The sequence below is a fragment of the Bacillus rossius genome, chromosome 1 (assembly GCF_032445375.1).
Source record: "Bacillus rossius redtenbacheri isolate Brsri chromosome 1, Brsri_v3, whole genome shotgun sequence".
Classification (NCBI taxonomy): Eukaryota; Metazoa; Arthropoda; class Insecta; order Phasmatodea; family Bacillidae; genus Bacillus; species Bacillus rossius.
This window is the reverse complement of record NC_086330.1, coordinates 42,261,454-42,282,301: the sequence shown is the minus strand read 5'-3', so window position 1 is coordinate 42,282,301 and position 20,848 is coordinate 42,261,454. Positions and strand designations below refer to the sequence as shown.

Below are 20,848 nucleotides of genomic sequence, written 5' to 3'. Positions count from 1 at the left end.
CGAAGATCTGCCTAATTATGTTACCTTAATCGACGCAAAGAAGAACGGTTAAAATATCTTGAGGATTTGAGAGAGAGACAATTCAATTATTCAATCGACGACGACTGAACCACGTTAAAATAGGAAAGGTGCTGCAGTTTTGACGACACGAGCTAATAAGAAGACGTCTCGGGAGCCTAGCAGGAGGACAACCCAGCAGCCCGGTCCGCGAGAAGGACCGACTCGACGGCGCAAACTAAGAAGGAGGCGGCCCACGAGCCGAGCAGTAGAACAGCCCAGCAGTCCGGTACGAGAGGAGGACTGAGTCAACGACCTACCAGCTATCCAGAGCAGGAGAACCAGCTACACGCGGATCGTCGCAGAGTACTGGTCATCGAGGAAGTCAATACGTCTGTAGAGGCTATAATTGTCACTGAGGTCGGTTTTTTTTTCAGTCCCCGTCCAGTCGTCGATTTGGAACGTTTCCCGTTTGTTGAATTTCACGAACATTATTTTTTTATAAAACCATTGATTTTCGCCTGAAAGACTTACCAGCGTCATAATTTAAATCCAAGTCTGAATCTCTTGTTCTATAATTATTAGAATAACTAAACTAATTAATTTAAATTAACTCTCGGGATCCCAAGACTATTGAATAGTAAATATCTGTTTGGAATTCTTTCAGGGCATTAAATTTGATATAAACGTTAGTCTCTGATGTAGTAATGTTTCACCAACACTCAGTGGTCCACGCTCACCGAGTGCTTTCAATCCTGGCTTAATACATAATTTTTACTTAATTTGAACTTACCACAACTTAACTTTCAACAGAAACATATAGAATTATTGAATCGTTTACATGATATAAAACAAATTGTTGATATATTTACACTACACTAACTTTGAATGAATTTTTTTTTTTGTTTTGTTTTGAACTGGATAAACTTGTTGCATACATACACAAAGAATTCCAAGCATTCTAGAATAATTTAATAGTCTAGTAGGATAAAAATGTGATCAATGTATGTATAATAATAATTGTACCCTGCAACGGCTCTGCCGCACTCACATTAGGTCTAAAATACACCTACTTTAGTTACAGACGCAATTTACTTTTATTTACGACACATAAACTAGTTACATTGATTTACCTTGATAATTTTAGCTGTTTGAACCAAGAACATCTAATTCATTTTTTTTTAAACTGACGGAAATCGACGGTTGTGAAAATTTGTTAAAGAAAATAATAATTTTTTTTTTTTTGTTGCTTCACACACCCGTTGGTACGTCAGTTCTGGCGCCCAACGTTTAGGCTCGAATTTAGGTGAAACACACTGACTACTACACTGAGACGTAGAGAATACGAACGTTAGGACACATTTAGTCTGGAAATCGAAAAATATGCCATTTGGAGAAAATAGAGAACCATACTTCCTCAGAGGAAATGCGCTAGAAGAGAACAGTAGCACACATTCAGAAACGAATGCTGAAGAAAGGCTAGAAACGGGAGAAATAGGAGCAGAGACGATGTCGGAACTCCATGACAATACGAACGTCCCGAATAACCAACAGTTACAACGAGGTGAGGAAACGACTCGAACAGAAAATGAACACCAAACCGTGACACTGGAACAAATGTTTCGAGTGCTACAAGAGGAAAAACAGGAACGTGAACGCGAAAGACAGGAACGGGAACGCGAAAAACAGGAGAATGCCAATAGACTAGACAATATTGTACGAATCTTGAATACGACGTTAAATAATTTGACTGCAGAAACGGAACAAATTAGGACGGAGGTTACACAAACACAACGGACCATGGAACAAAACTTTTTTGTTGTACACGAGCGGATTGAAACCCTAGAGAATACGGTACCGCTATTAAAAGAAAATGTCAGTCAAGTACAGAAGGATTTAGAAAGTAAAGTAAACCGAGTAGAAATACGAGTAGAAGAAATCGAGAGGAAATTTACACAAAACACTGCGTTGAATATTACTAAATCAACTGTCACCAATGAAAATAATAACAACAGAAGCGAAAACATTAGTGTAGCTAGTTCAACTGGGATAAGTGTAGAACCAGTCACTATAGTTAGAAATAATGTTCCGTTAGTTACTGATTCCATGTTGACCCTGCATCATCCTGCTCGAAAATGGCTATATAATGTACCTAGTTTTGCCGGAAAAAGCACATAAAATCCCAGAAAATTTATTAACCAGTTCGAAGAGTATTGTAATACGTTTAACCTATCCGAGACAGACAAGATGAAAAGCATTGGCCATTGTCTAAAAGACACTGCATTCTATTGGTGGGAATTACTGAAAGATTCTATCACTGAATATAGTACATTCCGTAAGGCATTTATACAACAATTCTGGAGCACCAGAATACAAAGCAATTTACGTATTCAGTTGCATTCTGATAAGTTTGAACCTAAAAGAAGCCAGAATCTAGAAGCACACATTAACAACATGTATGAGAGAACTCGCTATTTGAACTGCAACATGGAAGACGAGGAATTTATAGCGATGATACTATCACAGCTACCCGTTAGATATCAGTTACAGTTAAGCGGACGAAATTACAACGGAATAGTAGATTTTAAGGAACAGTTACTGAACTACGACAGGCTAGAAAAACTAGACCGAACTAGTGTGAATAAGGAGACGTTCGAGCGGAAGAACAATAATCCACCCGCACCACTGTACCAAAATTGGCGAAATAAACCTACAGCCACGAATAACGAACAGAGATCACCTCGCATAAACGCTTTTAACGTAGAACAACCTAGACAGCAATGGTATCATAAAGGATACAGGGGACGATACAGAAACTTTAATTATTGGAATCAACCGAACCATACTAATGGGAACCAAAGACAACAGGGTAATTACAACCGGGAACAATACCCTAACCAACGACGGGAAGGGGCCGTTTGGAGTTCAGGTCCAAAAACTAATACGTATCCGATAGAAGAAGGATTCGCATGTGACCGAAATGCATCACACGGACAATATCGAGTAGAAGCACAGATTTTTCAGCCGACAGAGAAAGCAATAACGACTGCAAACCACACCGAGCAAGGAACATCGCGAGTTGAAAATAATCGACAATTTATTTCTCCAAGTAACTGTGATAATGACACGAAATGGCAGTGTAACCGAAATAATGATGGTGTTAATTTTAGTCAAAGAGTGGACTCAAATCATACTACTTCAGAGAGGTCTGGTCGAATTACACCAACATGGCAACCTGACCAGATACCTGGACTTGTTAACCGCAAGGAAAACTAAGCAGGGAGGGCGTATGACAGCTCCTATCACCACTCCCTAATACGAATTTGGAAGGGGCTAAACATCACCGTGAACCTTGTCTAGAAAACCAATCGAACACAGTCATCACGAAAAGAATAAATACCGTAATATTCAGAGAAAACGAACGCGACTTTCTGTTAAGCGAACCGTGCATCGAAGCCGGGAATGCAAAAGAAGCCTTGTGTCCTGAAATAACACTTAGCATAAATGGGGTCAAATCACCGGTTCTACTAGACAGCGGAGCAGAAGTTTCATGTATTAGCGAAGATTGTATAGAAATGATAGAAAGTACAGGAATCAAATTACCACGTATGCCTGTCCCGACCATTAAAATTTTAGGAGTAACGTCAAGGGCTAGTCCCATTATTAATAAACAGACTTTGCTAGAAATTGAAGGATTAGGTAGCGTAAAGCGCGTACCTGTTTTGATAGTGAAAGGTTTGGCAAAACCAATTATACTTGGAATCGATTTTTTGACCACATACAAAATTATCATGGATTTCGGAGGATGGATGATTACGGCTATGGATAGCTTAGAGAACCCGACCACCACGGAAAAATGGGAAGTGACGGACAACTGCGTATCACTACTTCGTGATGTAAATTCGTATGCTATGATATGCTCTACCATGGCAAGTAATTTAAATGCGACCGATGACGATTTGCGTAATGCCATGAGTGAAATTACTCTGATTAGCGACAAGGAGAAAACGGAACTATTTCAAGTTTTAAAGCATTTCCAAGACGTATTTTCCGACAAACCTGGACTAAACAAATTATACCAAGCTAGCATAGAGGTGAAACCAGGCGAGCCATTTCATAGAAAATCCTACCCGATTCCAGCCAAATTTTTGAGTGAAGCTGAAGAATACTTACAATTGATGTTAGACTGGAAGGTAGTTGAACGAGCTCCTAGCCCATACACCAATGCTATCCTGTGCGTCAGAAAGAAGGACGGTTCCGTACGCCTATGTCTGGATGCGCGGGAAATTAACAAGATTACCATACGAGACCGAGAAAGCCCACGGCCGACAAATGACATTCTACGCTTATATCAAGGAGTAAAATTTCTAACAACTTTAGATTTGTCAGCCGGGTATTGGCAAATTCCATTGAAGAAGGAATCACGGAAATACACGTCCTTTTTATTTAAAAATTTCCAGTACATATTTCGAGTCATGCCTTTTGGGTTATGCAATGCCGTGGCTGAATTCACGAGATGTCTAGACCAAACATTAGGACCGGAATGCAAAAACTTCGCTCGTGCTTATGTCGATGACATACTTATAACTTCGACATCCCTGGAAGAACACTTTATCCATATCGGCATTGTTTTGACCAAGCTACGTGACGCTGGCATGACGGCAAAATTGAAGAAATCTGTGTTTTGTCGCCAATAATTACCTTTCTTAGGTCATATTTTGACACCAACCGGCATTAAAACATCACCCGAAAAATTACAAAGTATTACTAACTTTCCAACACCAAAGAACGTCAAACAATTGAGAACTTTTCTTGGCGTGATCGGATTTTATCGTAATTATAGTGATAAGATAGCTAAAATAGCTGTACCACTTTTCGGTTCATTAAAGAAGGGACAAACATGGAATTGGTGCGATGAAGAAAAGAAAGCATTCGAGGACTTGAAGAAAATTTTCATTGAAGAACAAGTATTGCATCACCCTATTCTAGGTAGAGTTTTTTTGTTGTATACAGATGCTTCCGCTTATGCGCTAGGTGCAAAATTAGCGCAAATCGATGACGAAGATATAGAACGAACAGTCGCAATGGCAAGCCGAACACTAAATAGTGCCGAAAAAAATTATACAGTCACAGAACGAGAAACTTTAGCAATTGTATGGGCCTTACAAAAATTTAGGGACTTATTGTTGGGTGAACATGTAAAACTGCTTACTGATCATCAATCATTATTATTTCTTAAAACTGGCAAAATTTTCGGTAGTAGGCTAACTCGATGGTGTCTACTTATACAAGAATATGACATTGAGATTTGCCATATTAAAGGCAAAGAAAATGTGGCAGCGGATTACCTTAGCCGGGTACCGGATGTCGTGGAAAACGAAAAACCGAATCATCGTAACCCGAAAGAATTCTTAGTTGCTCATCTAGTGGCGGAACAAATGGCCAACAACGATCATATCAGGAATGCTTTCCTAAATTTAGCTCAACTTCAAAATGGGGATGAATTTTGCCAAAATATTAAGGGAAAACTTCAAAACATAGTACCAGAACACAAACTCAATACTAAATATTGCATTTCTAACGAAGGTATTTTATTTTACCAAAAGAAACTATGTTCCCGATTCGAGGATTTATGGAAACCGGTCGTACCTAAAGAATTAGTAAAGAATATTGCATGGGAAATACATCATAACTGTGCCCACATTGGTTCCAAGAAATTGACCGCTACCTTAAGTAGAAAATTATACTGTCCGAACTTACCCAAAATTGTAGTGAAAATTACGAGATCGTGCGACCTATGCCAAAAAGCAAAACATTCACAACGCAACTTAGTTGGAGAAACACAACCGATAATTCCTAGAGGACCTTTGCAATTGTTGTCGGTAGATTTACTGGGACCATTACCTCGCTCAACTGCAGGAGTAAAATATGTATTTGTAGTCTTAGATGTTTTCTCTAAGTACGCCAAGCTCTACCCAATAGTACATGCTTCCGGCAAGGTCGTCCTTCAGAAAATGAAGAGATTCGAGGCTGAAGTGGGTCACCCCGAAGCGGTTATTTCAGATCACGGTACACAATTTACCAGTTCGATATGGCAAGAAGGATTAAAGGAGATGCATATTACACCCACCATGTCTTCGGTTAGACATCCCCAAAGTAACCCGGTAGAACGACTAATGCGCACGCTAGGCAACATGCTACGCGCGTTTTGTTATGATGCACAACAAAGTTGGATGACTAAATTACCATTTATTGAATGTGTTATTAATCATACCATCCATAGTTCTACCAACACCACGCCATACGAAGTGCTTACCGGAAAACCGTCCAATATCATTCCAGAAACAATGGTACCAAAATTACAACATGATGTCGCTGAGGAAGAGCAAGACGAACTGAACGAAATACGACGGGAAACCGAGGAGTTAGTTAGGGCGAAACTAACCTCCGCTGCTGACATGAGAAAGAAGCATCAGAAATTATCTGGAAAAACTACTTTCGATTGCGGAGACCTGGTACTAAAAAGAACCAATCCAACCAGCCAGTTCTGGCAATACGTTACCCGGAAGTTATTTATACTATTCGACGGACCATACCTCATAACTAAAGTCATTCGTAATAATTGTTATGAACTCTCAGACCCTAACACCAGGCAGATTATAGGACATTACAACATTACCCAACTGAAAGAATATCACAAACCTGTTGTGACCGAAAATATTGAATGATTTGTACATATGTTTAAAATATCCTTACGTTGACCTAGCATTCTTTGTATGTTTTTTTTTTATTTATTGCAACATGTATGTAATATATTCTTGTTAGGATATTATGAGTTTAGTCATTAGTCTTAGTAAATGTAGGAATATGACAACCTCGTTTGGTGGACGATAAATAATAATGAAGATGTAGATTCTGTTATCTATGTGTATTAGAAATGTCATTCTGTTTGTTCTATGTATGTTTAAACTGCACATAATAGACATTTCTAAGAAGGGGCAATCTATAAAGTCAACGTTTGTACTTTATAGAAATATTTATATTGATCAATTTTGGTGGTTGCAGAAGTCGAAACAAAAAATTGTTTGATTTATGATATGCAAATCTTTACAAATTTTAAATAAGCTAAAACGTTATTTTGTCTCTGGAAGTATGCTTATCTTTGGTTTTTTTAAAAAAAAGTAATAAATTTGTTGTTTATTACTATATTTGTAAAGAATAGGAGATTCATTTTGATTATATTTTGCTTGCGTTAAAGCATTGATTTTTTTTTTGTTTAAAGAAAAATTGTAGAATCGCGTGTTACAAACAAGGACAAGTAAAAATATTCTTTTAGAATATTCGGTTTGTTCCATTTTTCGGTCATTGATAATATGCGTCCGTAATTTTAGCAGCAAACTGGGAACTTCGTATGATTTGAATTAATACTTAAAAGAGATATCGAAGAGCTGTTATAGTAACGGTAAGATTTATTTATCGATATATACCAAGAATTAAGTAAATTTATGGAAAATATTGTGTTTTGATAAGAATTGTTAATTATCGTCGAAGATTTCAACACTAAAATTCACGGAAGAACATGCAACGAAACTTTTATACTAGAACGAAGATCTGCCTAATTATGTTACCTTAATCGACGCAAAGAAGAACGGTTAAAATATCTTGAGGATTTGAGAGAGAGACAATTCAATTATTCAATCGACGACGACTGAACCACGTTAAAATAGGAAAGGTGCTGCAGTTTTGACGACACGAGCTAATAAGAAGACGTCTCGGGAGCCTAGCAGGAGGACAACCCAGCAGCCCGGTCCGCGAGAAGGACCGACTCGACGGCGCAAACTAAGAAGGAGGCGGCCCACGAGCCGAGCAGTAGAACAGCCCAGCAGTCCAGTACGAGAGGAGGACTGAGTCAACGACCTACCAGCTATCCAGAGCAGGAGAGCCAGCTACACGCGGATCGTCGCAGAGTACTGGTCATCGAGGAAGTCAATACGTCTGTAGAGGCTATAATTGTCACTGAGGTCGGTTTTTTTTTCAGTCCCCGTCCAGTCGTCGATTTGGAACGTTTCCCGTTTGTTGAATTTCACGAACATTATTTTTTTATAAAACCATTGATTTTCGCCTGAAAGACTTACCAGCGTCATAATTTAAATCCAAGTCTGAATCTCTTGTTCTATAATTATTAGAATAACTAAACTAATTAATTTAAATTAACTCTCGGGATCCCAAGACTATTGAATAGTAAATATCTGTTTGGAATTCTTTCAGGGCATTAAATTTGATATAAACGTTAGTCTCTGATGTAGTAATGTTTCACCAACACTCAGTGGTCCACGCTCACCGAGTGCTTTCTATCCTGGCTTAATACATAATTTTTACTTAATTTGAACTTACCACAACTTAACTTTCAACAGAAACATATAGAATTATTGAATCGTTTACATGATATAAAACAAATTGTTGATATATTTACACTACACTAACTTTGAATGAATTTTTTTTTTTTGTTTTGTTTTGAACTGGATAAACTTGTTGCATACATACACAAAGAATTCCAAGCATTCTAGAATAATTTAATAGTCTAGTAGGATAAAAATGTGATCAATGTATGTATAATAATAATTGTACCCTGCAACGGCTCTGCCGCACTCACATTAGGTCTAAAATACACCTACTTTAGTTACAGACGCAATTTACTTTTATTTACGACACATAAACTAGTTACATTGATTTACCTTGATAATTTTAGCTGTTTGAACCAAGAACATCTAATTCATTTTTTTTTTTAAACTGACGGAAATCGACGGTTGTGAAAATTTGTTAAAGAAAATAATAAATTTTTTTTTTTGTTGCTTCACACACCTGTTGGTACGTCAGCACTGTCCTGCAAATTGAGATACGCCACATACCGTATATTGTTGCTTAAACTATGCATTCCTACATCATAATACAGTGTAAACTCTTTATAATGTCACTCGATTTAACGTCAAACTCCTTAAAATGTTGAAATTGCTTGACTTTGGTTTGTTTACCTTATTTTCTATACAATAATACACTCTATATAGCGTTAAGCTCAATCTATTTAACGACAACAATACAGAATTATAAATCATTAAGCAGTACTTTCTAAGTTGTCGAAGTTGATAAGAACTGCAGCTGTGTACGTTATGTTGTTTGCTGTTTTGTTGTTGTATTATCTAGCACGTGTTTACTTCGACTGACGTACCGGAGATTCTACAAAATTTTGTCTTTTTTTTTTGTATGATGAACTTGCACATGTTTAACTCGGTCACTAGACTTTAGTCAAGTTTTTACACGTTATTATTATCGCAGTTGCTTACAGACTTTTGAACTGTAAACATGGCGAGTAAATGAAAATATTTGTGTATTGACAAAAAAGTTTTATTAATACGCTCAAGAGGCGAGAGAAAAGATCAGTGATGTTGGAAGATGCTTTGGATTTAGCCACTCTACCATGTCTACAATACGGATAAGTGTTATTTGTATGAATATTAATGTTCATGCGTAAAATGTATTCCTATATTAGTAAATACATATTATCATATCTTTTATTTCTCTCCATTTAACGACCACTCTCTATAACACCGAAAAATGCTCAGTCCGTTAAGTGTCGATATATATATTTTACACTGTACCTTGAAACAGCATGTCATTACAGCCTACTAAATGGCAAAATTTAAAATAAAGATAACCACCGGGTTGCATTACCATTTTCACTTTGTTCCTCTTCAGAATCTTCTTGAGAGCCCGATCCTTCTCCTTCAGAACCCTCACTGTCTTCATCCAAAATTTCCTTGCGTAGGGCTGCGTACTTGGCTTCCGATGCCTCATACTCGGGATCAAACTTAAACACATCTGAAAAAAGAAATCAATGATGGTCATGGAAGGGGCATTACTGGTGACAACTGTCAGGAACAGATGACCTCAAGAGCCACTCACTGAGGATGTCCTGCGAATCTGTCACCTCGTCCAAGTTGATCAAGTGCGTAAATTGGTCTTCCTCCTCCACTATGTCCAGTTCATTCAGCACTGAAGGGTGAGCTTTGAACTCATCCTTGCGCACTTGGAAGATCACTTCAATCATGTACTGGACCTATTACAACAAAAATATCAAGTTTTTAATAGAGTACATGATGTACCAAAAGGCTTTAATAGTCTGTGTGACACCCATAAAATGGAGCAAGGTGGTGCAAAGAAAGATATTTAACCCGCATCTCCCAGAGGGCCCGGGTTTGAATCTCTGTCCGGCTGACCTGACTTAGGTTTTCCATGGTTTCCCAAAATCACTCCAGACAAATACTGGAATGGTTCCCTCCCACAGAGTATAAACCAAAGCCAGTTAGGTATTTTCCCAATATTCCGAGCCTGTGTTGTCAAATGATACCATCTCTGACGACCTAAAAGCCACGTCAAAAGTGAACTTCGGTGAACATTGAAGTCTGATCATCAGGGTAACAGTCTCCTACTGATATATACACACAGATTTCAGAGTCTCATACTCTCCACTTATGACGTGGCTAAAACCCAAAAGTTAAGAAACCTCTAACGAACTCACTTATATGATTTTAGACCACAATAAAAATAAACTTATAAACCTCCATCTTCCACACTCACCAAAGTTAAGAAATACACAGGACGAGCTATGTCAGCAGTGAACGCACCCTTTTGTCGAGGTGCCCCTCGTGCAGTATGTTGCGCAGCATCTCGAATATTGCAGTGACCCCTTTGTTGGAGACCTCTAGCAGCTTCATGCCGCACTCCTTCAGGAAAGCTATGGCGACTTCGACCGAGTCGTCGGTCGGTGACTCCACCAACAGTGTCAGGATTTCCAGAGCCAGGATTTCATGTGCCTGCAAACACGAGTCCACACAGCTCACCAAAGTGTTCCACTCTACCTACTGCACAACCAAACAAATATTTTAAGTTTCTTCTCCTAGTGCAGGCCTAGTTGCATTTTCAGGTACTATATTACAAAATTGTATCTGGTGGTAATGCATCCAAAGGAAAACACACTACAAATTCCTTTAAAAAAGACTTGATATTTGAAAGGGTTATTAGTTTAATTTTACCACAAAAAACATCCTTACTGTACATGTGTTTTAAATGACCTTATAAAATGTTTTCCTTATGTGACCTGGATAGATAGGAGCCTCCAATTCATCCATAAACCAATGCCAAAAAGTCATAAAATAAAAACTTGTTTGAATAGTCGGAAACGGTTACAAAAATCTGAAAATTTAGCAAACAATTTTGTATCGTGCATTGTGGATTTTTATTTTATTTTATTTTGGATTGTGAAATGACATTAAGGTCAACAACTAAGTGTGGTATCAGTAAAATCACTACTATTATATCATATATCATAGCCAATGAGAAATATAAGTTGTAACCTCAATGAATTTTTACAAGAAGAAGTTGTGGAGTTGTGAAGGCGGTCAGGAGGTGGACCACTCACAACGCTCTGGTTGACGAGGTGGGCGACGAAGGTGGCGGCCGATATGCACGTGGCCTTGTCGTTGCGCTTGAAGCCTCGCCGGAACTGCAGCACCAGTCGTCGCAGCAGCAGCTCTCCGATGTTGGGGAACTGGTGACACACAGCGCAGACGCTAACAACTGCTCTTCCTGCACACAGGTCTGCCCCTGCTCACCTGGCCACTTTCCTCTTGTTCAGTGTCCACAACGCCATCAGATATGACGTGTAAGCAGAATCTTGTGAAATAGTTCACATGACCATCAGAAGTTCCAAAATGTTCAGATTAAGATGGGACTACAGAAGCAAATGCTTAGCCATTCAAGTGATTTTTACAATATTTTAACTGTAGCTATGCTAGCCTAACCAACTGTTCAACATGGTAAACTTTAACGTGACAGCACATCAGGTAGGGTATTTGAGAACATTGGCCGTGTGCAGTGCAAGTTGCACGATTCTATTAACGGAATGGCTTCTGTGTCGGAATTTAATATGCATATTAAATTGGATACACCACTGCGAGGTACATGCACGAGAGATGTAGTTTACAATGCTGCGACATATTTCAGTGGAAATTTGATGTACAATGTCGCTGAAACAACTAGTGCTGCAAAAGGTGTTTCAATATCAACAATCAAACAAATTCTGACAGAGTAAAAAAAGAGCAAAACCAGTTTGTCTTTTTTCACACCCTGAAGTAAAAAAACAGTACATGGAAAGTAATTGAAGAAGACACAGAAAAATCAGTGCGTTTTATTCTCTTAAAGACTATGTCCCAACTTTAAAGAATTTAAAAAATTGTTTCGAGAAGACTACAATTTAAACAGCAGAGAAATATGACTGCATTCCCTTGTTCAAGGGGCTTACAAAATCCCAATAATTCAGGTTGGTCAATTAGTGACACATCAATGATGGTTAGCGTTCAATACTTACGGTTATGAAGTTAGTTGTGAGGTGCGTGCACAGACATGTCCGTTATCAACAAAATCGTGGCCGCGCTACTCAACGCTAATATTTTTAACGACAGGTTTTATTCCACTGTAATAACAACAATGGTTTGCTTATTAATGTTACATGTGATTTACAGAAACAAAAATTTATATACTAATCAAGATTTTATAATTTAAATTAGGTATCTGAATAAGATGAAAATTATACCCAGCTAAACACTCCTCTAAAATTAAATTAATTAGCGAATTTTAGTCAAAGTGTAAAAAAAGAAGAAATAAATAAATTTAATATTAAAAAAAATTCCAATTTTGTGGGGAATCCCTGACTGTACTGTAAATCCCCTTTCTGTGGGAAACACCCATTCTATGGAGAATCCTCCTCTTGTGGGAAATATGTTTTTGTGGTTAAGACCCAGTCAGATGTGCAGATTTTCTGGAATTCAGTTTTTTGATGTTATAACATTTCTGGTCCAACATGAGTGGCAGAAAGTGTGATATTGTATGGCTTTCATATGTACATGCTGAGAACCAAAATATATAATTTAATAAAAAAAACTGGTTTAGACAAAAACATATAGGCCTAGCTGTTTTTTTTTTAAATGGTGTTTTTCCAACCTGGTTATTAAATCAAAGTTTAACCAAAAAACATATGGCCGATTTTTTTTTTAACCTGGTGTTTTTCCAACCCAGTTATTAAATCAAAGTTTAAGTCTGGAGATAACCTAAATGATATTACTTAATTTTGAAAAATTTGCAGTATATTTGAAAAGTAAGTTACCTACTACAAAATTTCCTGAAAATTTTTTTATCTTAGTGTTAGGCTGAAAAAACACCAACAGCATCATTCCTAAAACTAGGTATTCAGAACTAGCTCACTATCAATGACAAAAGTGAATCTTTAGTTTTTAGTAGAAAGTGTGCCAACAAAAGAAAATTAGTTTGTTATAATTTTTCTTGTTCACATACAATAACTTTTTACCCCTGTTTAAATTATGTGAAAATGGATAATAATAAAAGCACTTACTATAAAATATCAACACAATTAAATTTTTTTGCTCTACGCATGCCATAAATTAGACTTGGTTTATAACTGTTCCTTCAGCCATGCCTTTGCACTGCCCTTTAAATTTATGCATATATAAAATTTTAGGTAAGCACTTGTGGGTTAAACAATGAATTGAAACAAATATTTAATTTATAGTCACATAATCGTAAGGATAAAAAAACAATGACCTACCTGAAACCACGATATGAGCAAATTTAAAGAGCTTGGATGTGATTAAATTACCAAGCGAGAAATCAAATTTTTTGAGGTACAAAATTGTGTCTCATGTAAGACTTAGGGGAGGTAGGGGAGAGTTGAGACACTTTTTATATATATATTTTTTATGTGCTCAATAAAAGCCAAATATTTCATATCTTCATGTCTGCCTAATCCATGGTGTTATTAGCACATAATAAAAAATAATAAAGTAATTATGTTTGCGTGAGTGCCTGTAAATTATAATATTACACAGTGTTGCATAGTGTATCAAATCTCCCCATGCTAGGGAGAGATGATACGTATGTTAGGGAGAGCTGATACACATGTTAAGTATGTTTATTTATAATGGTAACAAAGTATGTTAAATAAAAATAAATGTTTTAATAAATGAAGATTTACCAAATTAAATGGTAGGAAACTAAATAGTTTGAAATAATACCCATAAATACATTTAACTAAACTAAACAAAACAGAATCAACAGTTTCACAACACTTTACTACTACACATTTAACATTTTTCACAAAATAGGCCTATATTACATTTTTTTCTACAAATCATGAAAATTACCTATAATTTTGAACACGAAAAAAACGATATAGTCTCATAAAAAAAAACTTCTTTAACAGCATTACCTCATGTTATAACCATGAAAACCTTCTATGAAACTGAATCCTTCAATCCTGTCATTTCGTAGAGTAAATGTGGGTTCACTAAGAACTTTCACTATTTGGTTTTCATCTATCACAGTAATGTCTTCTTTTTCTGGCCACTTAAACTTTGAATTGGAAACATACCTGTCAAATTTTATTTTACACACACTGTCATCAAAGAGATTTTCAATTAATCCCACAAAATAAACAATTGTTTTCTTAGTTGTGAATGACACAAGAACCGAACATGATTATTTTCGTCAAAATAGAATTCCATAATTTTAAAAGCATTTTATAATGTTTTATGTGTGCTATGTTTATCCCTTTTTAGGCATACGCTTTGCTTCACTTTCACTCGATTCAGAGCTGCTGATGTTTTCATTATTAGATTCTGTCTCGTATTCTTCACTGTCAGAAGAACTAATAGTTGCACACTGTTGAGGATAATGGTTTTTTGTTTTTCAGCATATTCCTCTTCTAATTGATTTTTCACTGGCGTGTCTGTCAGCACTGTTGACTTGGCTCTCTTTCTTGGTTTCCTAGTGGTGTTATGGACATTGTCCTTAGCTTTAGCTTTAGGTAAGGGCCTAATATCTGAAGGTGACACCATGTTGTTGCAACCGTTATTTGTGTTGGAACTGGATGATGCCTCTTCGTGACTCATAATAGCATCTTGAGGTTCAGCAGCATTTTTTAGCAGGCAGTCTGTAACCAATGATGGCATAAAATCATTATCAGTAAAACAATCTCTGTTGAAGGGCCAAATTCCAGCCTTTTTGAAACTGGCTAGGATGTTTGCAGGAGTAAATGATTTTGGGAATGCTTGTCCAATCACTTCTCCTAGATCATAGATTGTCCTGGAGTTCTCCTTTTTTCTTTTGTAGAAAAATGGCATCTAAAAAAGAACAAACATATTAAGGTTAAAATAGTCTTAACACCAAATGTAGGTACAATCCAAACAGAGCCCTAATAAATGTGACAATATGGCAATATTTTTTGACTTCATTTCTAAACCATAGTTTAAAGGCTTACAGCAGTTAAATAAAATAATATCAAGAAATTCTGCAAACAGATTCTTCAAACAGGCTATCAAAACAAAATAAAAAATAGTCTTATGTTTTTTAGGAGAAATGATTCACTGTATCAAGTCTCCCTGATTCGGGTGTATCAACTCTCCCCTGTTGTGCCTTATACAAGAAACATAATCTCTTGCACTCATACAGGTTAGAATTAAACTAATAAAAGCAATTATGGTTCACTGAGTGTATATATTCTTTTAATTTAAATGTTTTATGACAGGCTTTCATTGTATAAAACTTTTATAGAACAGAATTCAGTAGGCTTGAAAAAAAACTTACATTGGAAGAAACACTGTGAGCTTCTTTCTTTGTGTACTATTCAAGCTGCCATCTTGATTTACCTGTGTGTTTTTTTATTAGAACCTAACATATAATTCACAACTTATCATTGGTACCAACATTGATAATTACTTGAAAAAATTTTATTGTATCAACTCTCCCTGTGTATCAACTCTCCCCTACCTTACTCAAGCAAAATGGTTGGTTTCCACCCCTCTCCTGGTTTGTATTGTCTATACTGCACAAAAATGTTAAACATTCTATATTGTCAGCTAATTATGTCAAAAATATGCATTTTATGTGTGTGTGTTTAAGCGGCTACCAAGTAGTAGCAGTGATGAACCCTATCTAACAGTTTTTTTTACATATATAAAATATAGTTATATATACACATACAATATTATATTTATCTTTTTTTTGTAACTCAAAAACTCTAAGAATTTAACAGAATTAAATGTAAATGTAAAATAATGACATGGAATTGGGCATAAGCCCTTAAGAACAGTTAGCATAAATGACAAGTCATAATTAATGGCATGTCAATGAGCACAAGGAAATCGAAGAAGGCTCCTTTGTTTCTTGTTACATTAAACTGGTAAACTACTAGAAACATCACAATGCAGTTTAACAATCATCAAACAGAACAGAAAAATACCATTTTCATTATTTCAATTTTTTTCAGAAGAGCACCTACTTTATAAAATTACCAATATAATTTTCCACAATAAAAATACTTTCTTGTACGTGAGGTATTTATGCAGGTGGTGGACATAAAATTTAAAGTCAGAGGCAAGCTCAAGTTATCATGAATTAAGCATCTAAGCATCTTACTCTGACTTGAGCACAAACACAATAAAAGGCTTAAAATTTTGTTCACTGTTTTCTTTACTTTACGAAAATTTAAACACAGTGATATTACAATATCATCCTAAATAATGGCCTGGGTGAACACACACTTGCTACCGGGGTGCATCTCCGAATTACCCAATCTAAATAAAACATTAAGAATGTAAATACAATAATACTGATTACAAAACTGTGGTGATTTGATTTACAGTTCATTACCAAGCATCAATATGAGCTCCATACTTCCAGATCATGGCAATTAGGGTCTTTTAACCTGTCGCAAGCGTTAACGTTAATACTGATACATACCTAACGTAATTCTCATGCTAAATAAAACAAGAAAAAGCCTACTTAACTGTACAAAGTTTCACACAAAGGTTGGAGAAAAGTTTGATGTCACTACATGCAATTTAAAACTATGTCTCATAACGGTAAATTAACTGTGAAAAATCTCAGGTAAGAAACCCTAGTCTTTTCTTCGGACCACCATGGTGTTTTCAACAGGCCTGCGCAGAATCCCCGAGCACACAGCCTGCTCGCACTTCCTCGCATCTGACCCAAACATAAATGCCATGCCCACATCTCTTTAAAACTGCATGTAATCATTGGAATAGCAAAGAAATTCCCTGATATGCAGAGTCGACATGACATTCATGCACTCTACCAGAATTATTTTACTGAACAAATAACAGCTTTATCAGTTGTGACGAGGTTGAGCTATAGCTGCTAGTCCGAGTTTGTCACCGCAAAGAGTCTTTAATCTTGTCCTGCTAAGTATTAATCGTGGATAACAAACAAATTAAGACTAACAGAAAACACAAAAGTAAATGATGCCCTTAATTATTTAATTAATTAAATTTACATGTAAAAAAATTATACTTGAGACGTAGAACGTCTCATACTGACAGGCACAGGTAAATCGCTATTGCTTAACAAATCAAGAGACAGAATCTCATAGCCTATCAACAATATTAAATCATCACGTGATCATCCTCACTAGAACTGTAACAACATGTAGATGCTTTACCTTGGAATTGATGACAGCGACCAGAGCTGCATACACGTGTGTAAAAGTAGGAGATGCTGCTTGTGCCTGGATGATGGATCGACAGAGAAGACCACGACCTCTAACTATATTTTCCTTGAAAAGATCGCGCACTATTGGACCAATATTACTAGTGTTTATTTTATTGATGAGACCATGGATGGATTTCTTAAGGGCTTCCCAGGCGATTCTTTGGTATGCAGCGCTAGACTTGTCTGTGATTTGGGCTTGCATCATTCGTAGTTTAGCTGGTGGGATGTATGCGCCTCCAGTCCGAGATGTGAGCATATCCACCGTTTTCTTTTGCAACTTGGTATTTTGTTCCATTAAACTATCACGCTTTCCTTTGCTGTTGTCGTTTTCTCTTCGCCTATTGAAGGAACTTTCTGTATGTCTATCAAAGTTAGTTTCTCTACTCCTGTCTTCAAAACGTCTATCTTCTCTATGCAACTCTACTACATCATTTCCTCGACTTCGTTCTACATGCCTTTCCCTAGTTGATCCCATATTAGAACCCCTTGATTCCTTATAATTTACTCGTGCATCTACTTCTAAATCATCTTCACGAGCTAATTCCCTTTTTCTTCTTTCATTTCTATAGGAATGAACACTTTCTCTCTGTTTCCCAGCATCAATTCTGTCTGAAGATTTACTGTTAGAAATAGCTGCATCATGATCGTAATATTGCTTCCTCCTCTTATCAATCTTAGGTTCAACAGTATCCTCACGATCACGATCATCCTCGCGAGTCCTTTTGACTCTACCATGTGTGTTCTCACCATAATTGTCATCTCTTTCCTTCCCTCTTACATTTTCTTTCTCATCAAAGTATCTTTTTTTCTTATAATTTTCTCTTTTTGAATCTCGCTGGCCCTCTTCATCTTCAGAATCAACATTACTTCTTTCTTTCGACGACTCTTGGCCGTAGTAACGCATTCCCACAACATTCTCCCTTCCTGAATATCTGTCACTGCCAGCTTTACTATGACGATCTCCTACCTCACTCCTCGAATGTGTCTTTTCAGAGTGTGAAACATTTTGAGGGGGTGAGCTACTGTGTCCTTCACGTCGTTGATCCCTTTCATGCCTGCCAGCACGAGTTTTTGACATATTGTACTAAATGAAACACTTAACCCTCATATTAACTAAATGCAATTAACGATAATAAAATGAAATCCACACTTAATTTTATATTTAAATCCACCATTTGCTAAAACACCCAAAATGAAAAACGCAAAAATTATCAGAATGTCATTTGCTGATTTGTATAACGTCTTCCCGTTAATATGAGTTATTAAAATATAAAAAATAAACACCACACACACTTCACACGTAAACACAAAGGACACAATTAGCCATAGAAAATAAAAACAGACAACACGAATTTACTCAAAAGTGTACTCTATGGTCAAAAACGCAGTATCACACAACAAGATATATTCATGTAAAATATAAATATATCTCTATTATAAAAATGTTACATTGTAAAAATTATAATCATAAAAAAGAAAACTAAAAAATCTATAATTCACAGAAACAAATTGATTATTTTTTTTAAAGTACAGTTTAAGCCTCACAAACACATTTTACAACTTACTTAATTGAAATAAGTATGTACGTTAAAATACAATAATATATGTACCACAGAACATTTACTTTCGAAAACAATGTTATTTTCAGGTATCCAATTTATAACAAAACTTTAGAGCATAAATTAAAAGTCCTAAAATATTTTAGTAATTGGACAGTTTCTGATATCGCTGTCACACGCTCTCGGCCGAGCATATGAGGAAACGGCGGCGGACAGTTTCAAATATCATACAAATTTAACTAACTTGTATATTTTATTTTTTAAAGTCAAAATACTATTCGATATGTTAATATTTTACCCAAAAAAATTCTCTGTATTATTGTACCTTATTATTTTTTTAAATTATTTTAAAATCAAATATTTTTTTAATATACGATTTGCATCACAAACATAACCAATTATTTTCTTTTATTTAATATTTTATTGTAAAAAAAACTGATATTCAATAAGTGAAAATAAATCATTTATCTTTTTTTTCTATAGAAAAAATTATATTACATTACTGTTAATTTATTTCTAGTATTTCATGTTGACATTGTATCTCCTGCGAAATTAAAGGCCTGGCCAGACAGGGCGCGTCCTTATGCGGCGTCCTGCGATCTCTGACCGAGAGCGAGCAATAACGGCGATCTGCGATCAGCTTGGCAATACACTATATTCAGTTCAACGAGCATTCAGTTCAATTTCAGAATTCCTTCAGCATAGTTCGTTCAAAAATGTCAAGCTCGGATGAAGAAGAACATCTCCTTTTAGCAATAGTTAGCAACAGAAAAAATTGTAGGCTGTTTTGGGTGCACGAAATAAACAGAAAAAGGGAACAGTAACATAGGTGAAATTCATCTTCTATGTATAGAACTGCAAGACCATGAAGATCGTTTCTTCAAATATTTTTGAATGTCAAGAGCGTGCTTCGAAGAACTTCATGAACTGATTGAGCCAACAATCATGAAATCCACCACAAACTGGAGAAGACCTATTAATTCAAGGGAAAGATTATCCATTTGTCCAAGGTAAGAAAACTAGCATTTTAAGATTAAATTTTTTTAGTAATATTTTTGAAAAAAATGACAAACAAAAACTTTTGTTTCCAACTATTTGTTTACAATACAAACATAATGAATACAGTAATCTGGAGTGAATAGGGACAAAAACTGGGAAAAAACTATATTTATAATATATTTTGCTTAAACTAATGAGTATTAAATTTATATATAGTAGACTACGTTAAAAAATTGTTTGTTTATCTAAAATAGCAAGTGCAATTGTATTTTGTAGCTTTTATTTCATGTTGGCAGCCCTAGTTAACAGCTGTTGAATTGGGAGGCCATATTGTGCCATCACAAATGTTGTTTGCTACAAGATTATTATTCAGCTTCTATGTTTTCTTGAAGTAAATGTCAGCTTTTAGTGTAGTCTGGTAAGTTTTTACACAAAAAATATTAAAGATCCTCCTATTTTTAAAAAAATGATCAGTTGATTTTTATCAAACTTGTAATTTCTTCATAAAAATGGGGTGAATGGGGACAAAATCAACTTGTACGAATCACTTACAAAAATTTTGTTGTTACAGTTTTTGTTATTAGTCATATTATTAAAATAAATTTATTATAACTAACATTATTCAGTTCTATATTTTGTTTTGTAAGTTGTAATTT

At 35.8% G+C, this 20,848-nt stretch overlaps 1 protein-coding gene across 1 annotated transcript in view; it reads right to left on the bottom strand.

Annotated features, from left to right (window-relative positions):
* The window catches only part of LOC134535103 (pre-mRNA-splicing factor CWC22 homolog), a 34,275-nt gene extending 15,297 nt beyond the window's left edge, over window positions 1-18,978 (bottom strand). The window contains exons 1-5 of the mRNA XM_063373984.1: window positions 17,585-18,978; window positions 11,474-11,602; window positions 10,680-10,868; window positions 9,958-10,111; window positions 9,727-9,873 (exon numbers count right to left, since the gene is read on the bottom strand). Coding sequence (XP_063230054.1) covers window positions 9,727-9,873; window positions 9,958-10,111; window positions 10,680-10,868; window positions 11,474-11,602; window positions 17,585-18,712 — 1,747 coding nt within the window. The 5' untranslated portion in view covers window positions 18,713-18,978. The remainder of the gene's footprint in view (window positions 1-9,726; window positions 9,874-9,957; window positions 10,112-10,679; window positions 10,869-11,473; window positions 11,603-17,584) is intronic.
* Window positions 18,979-20,848: the final 1,870 nt, after the last annotated feature.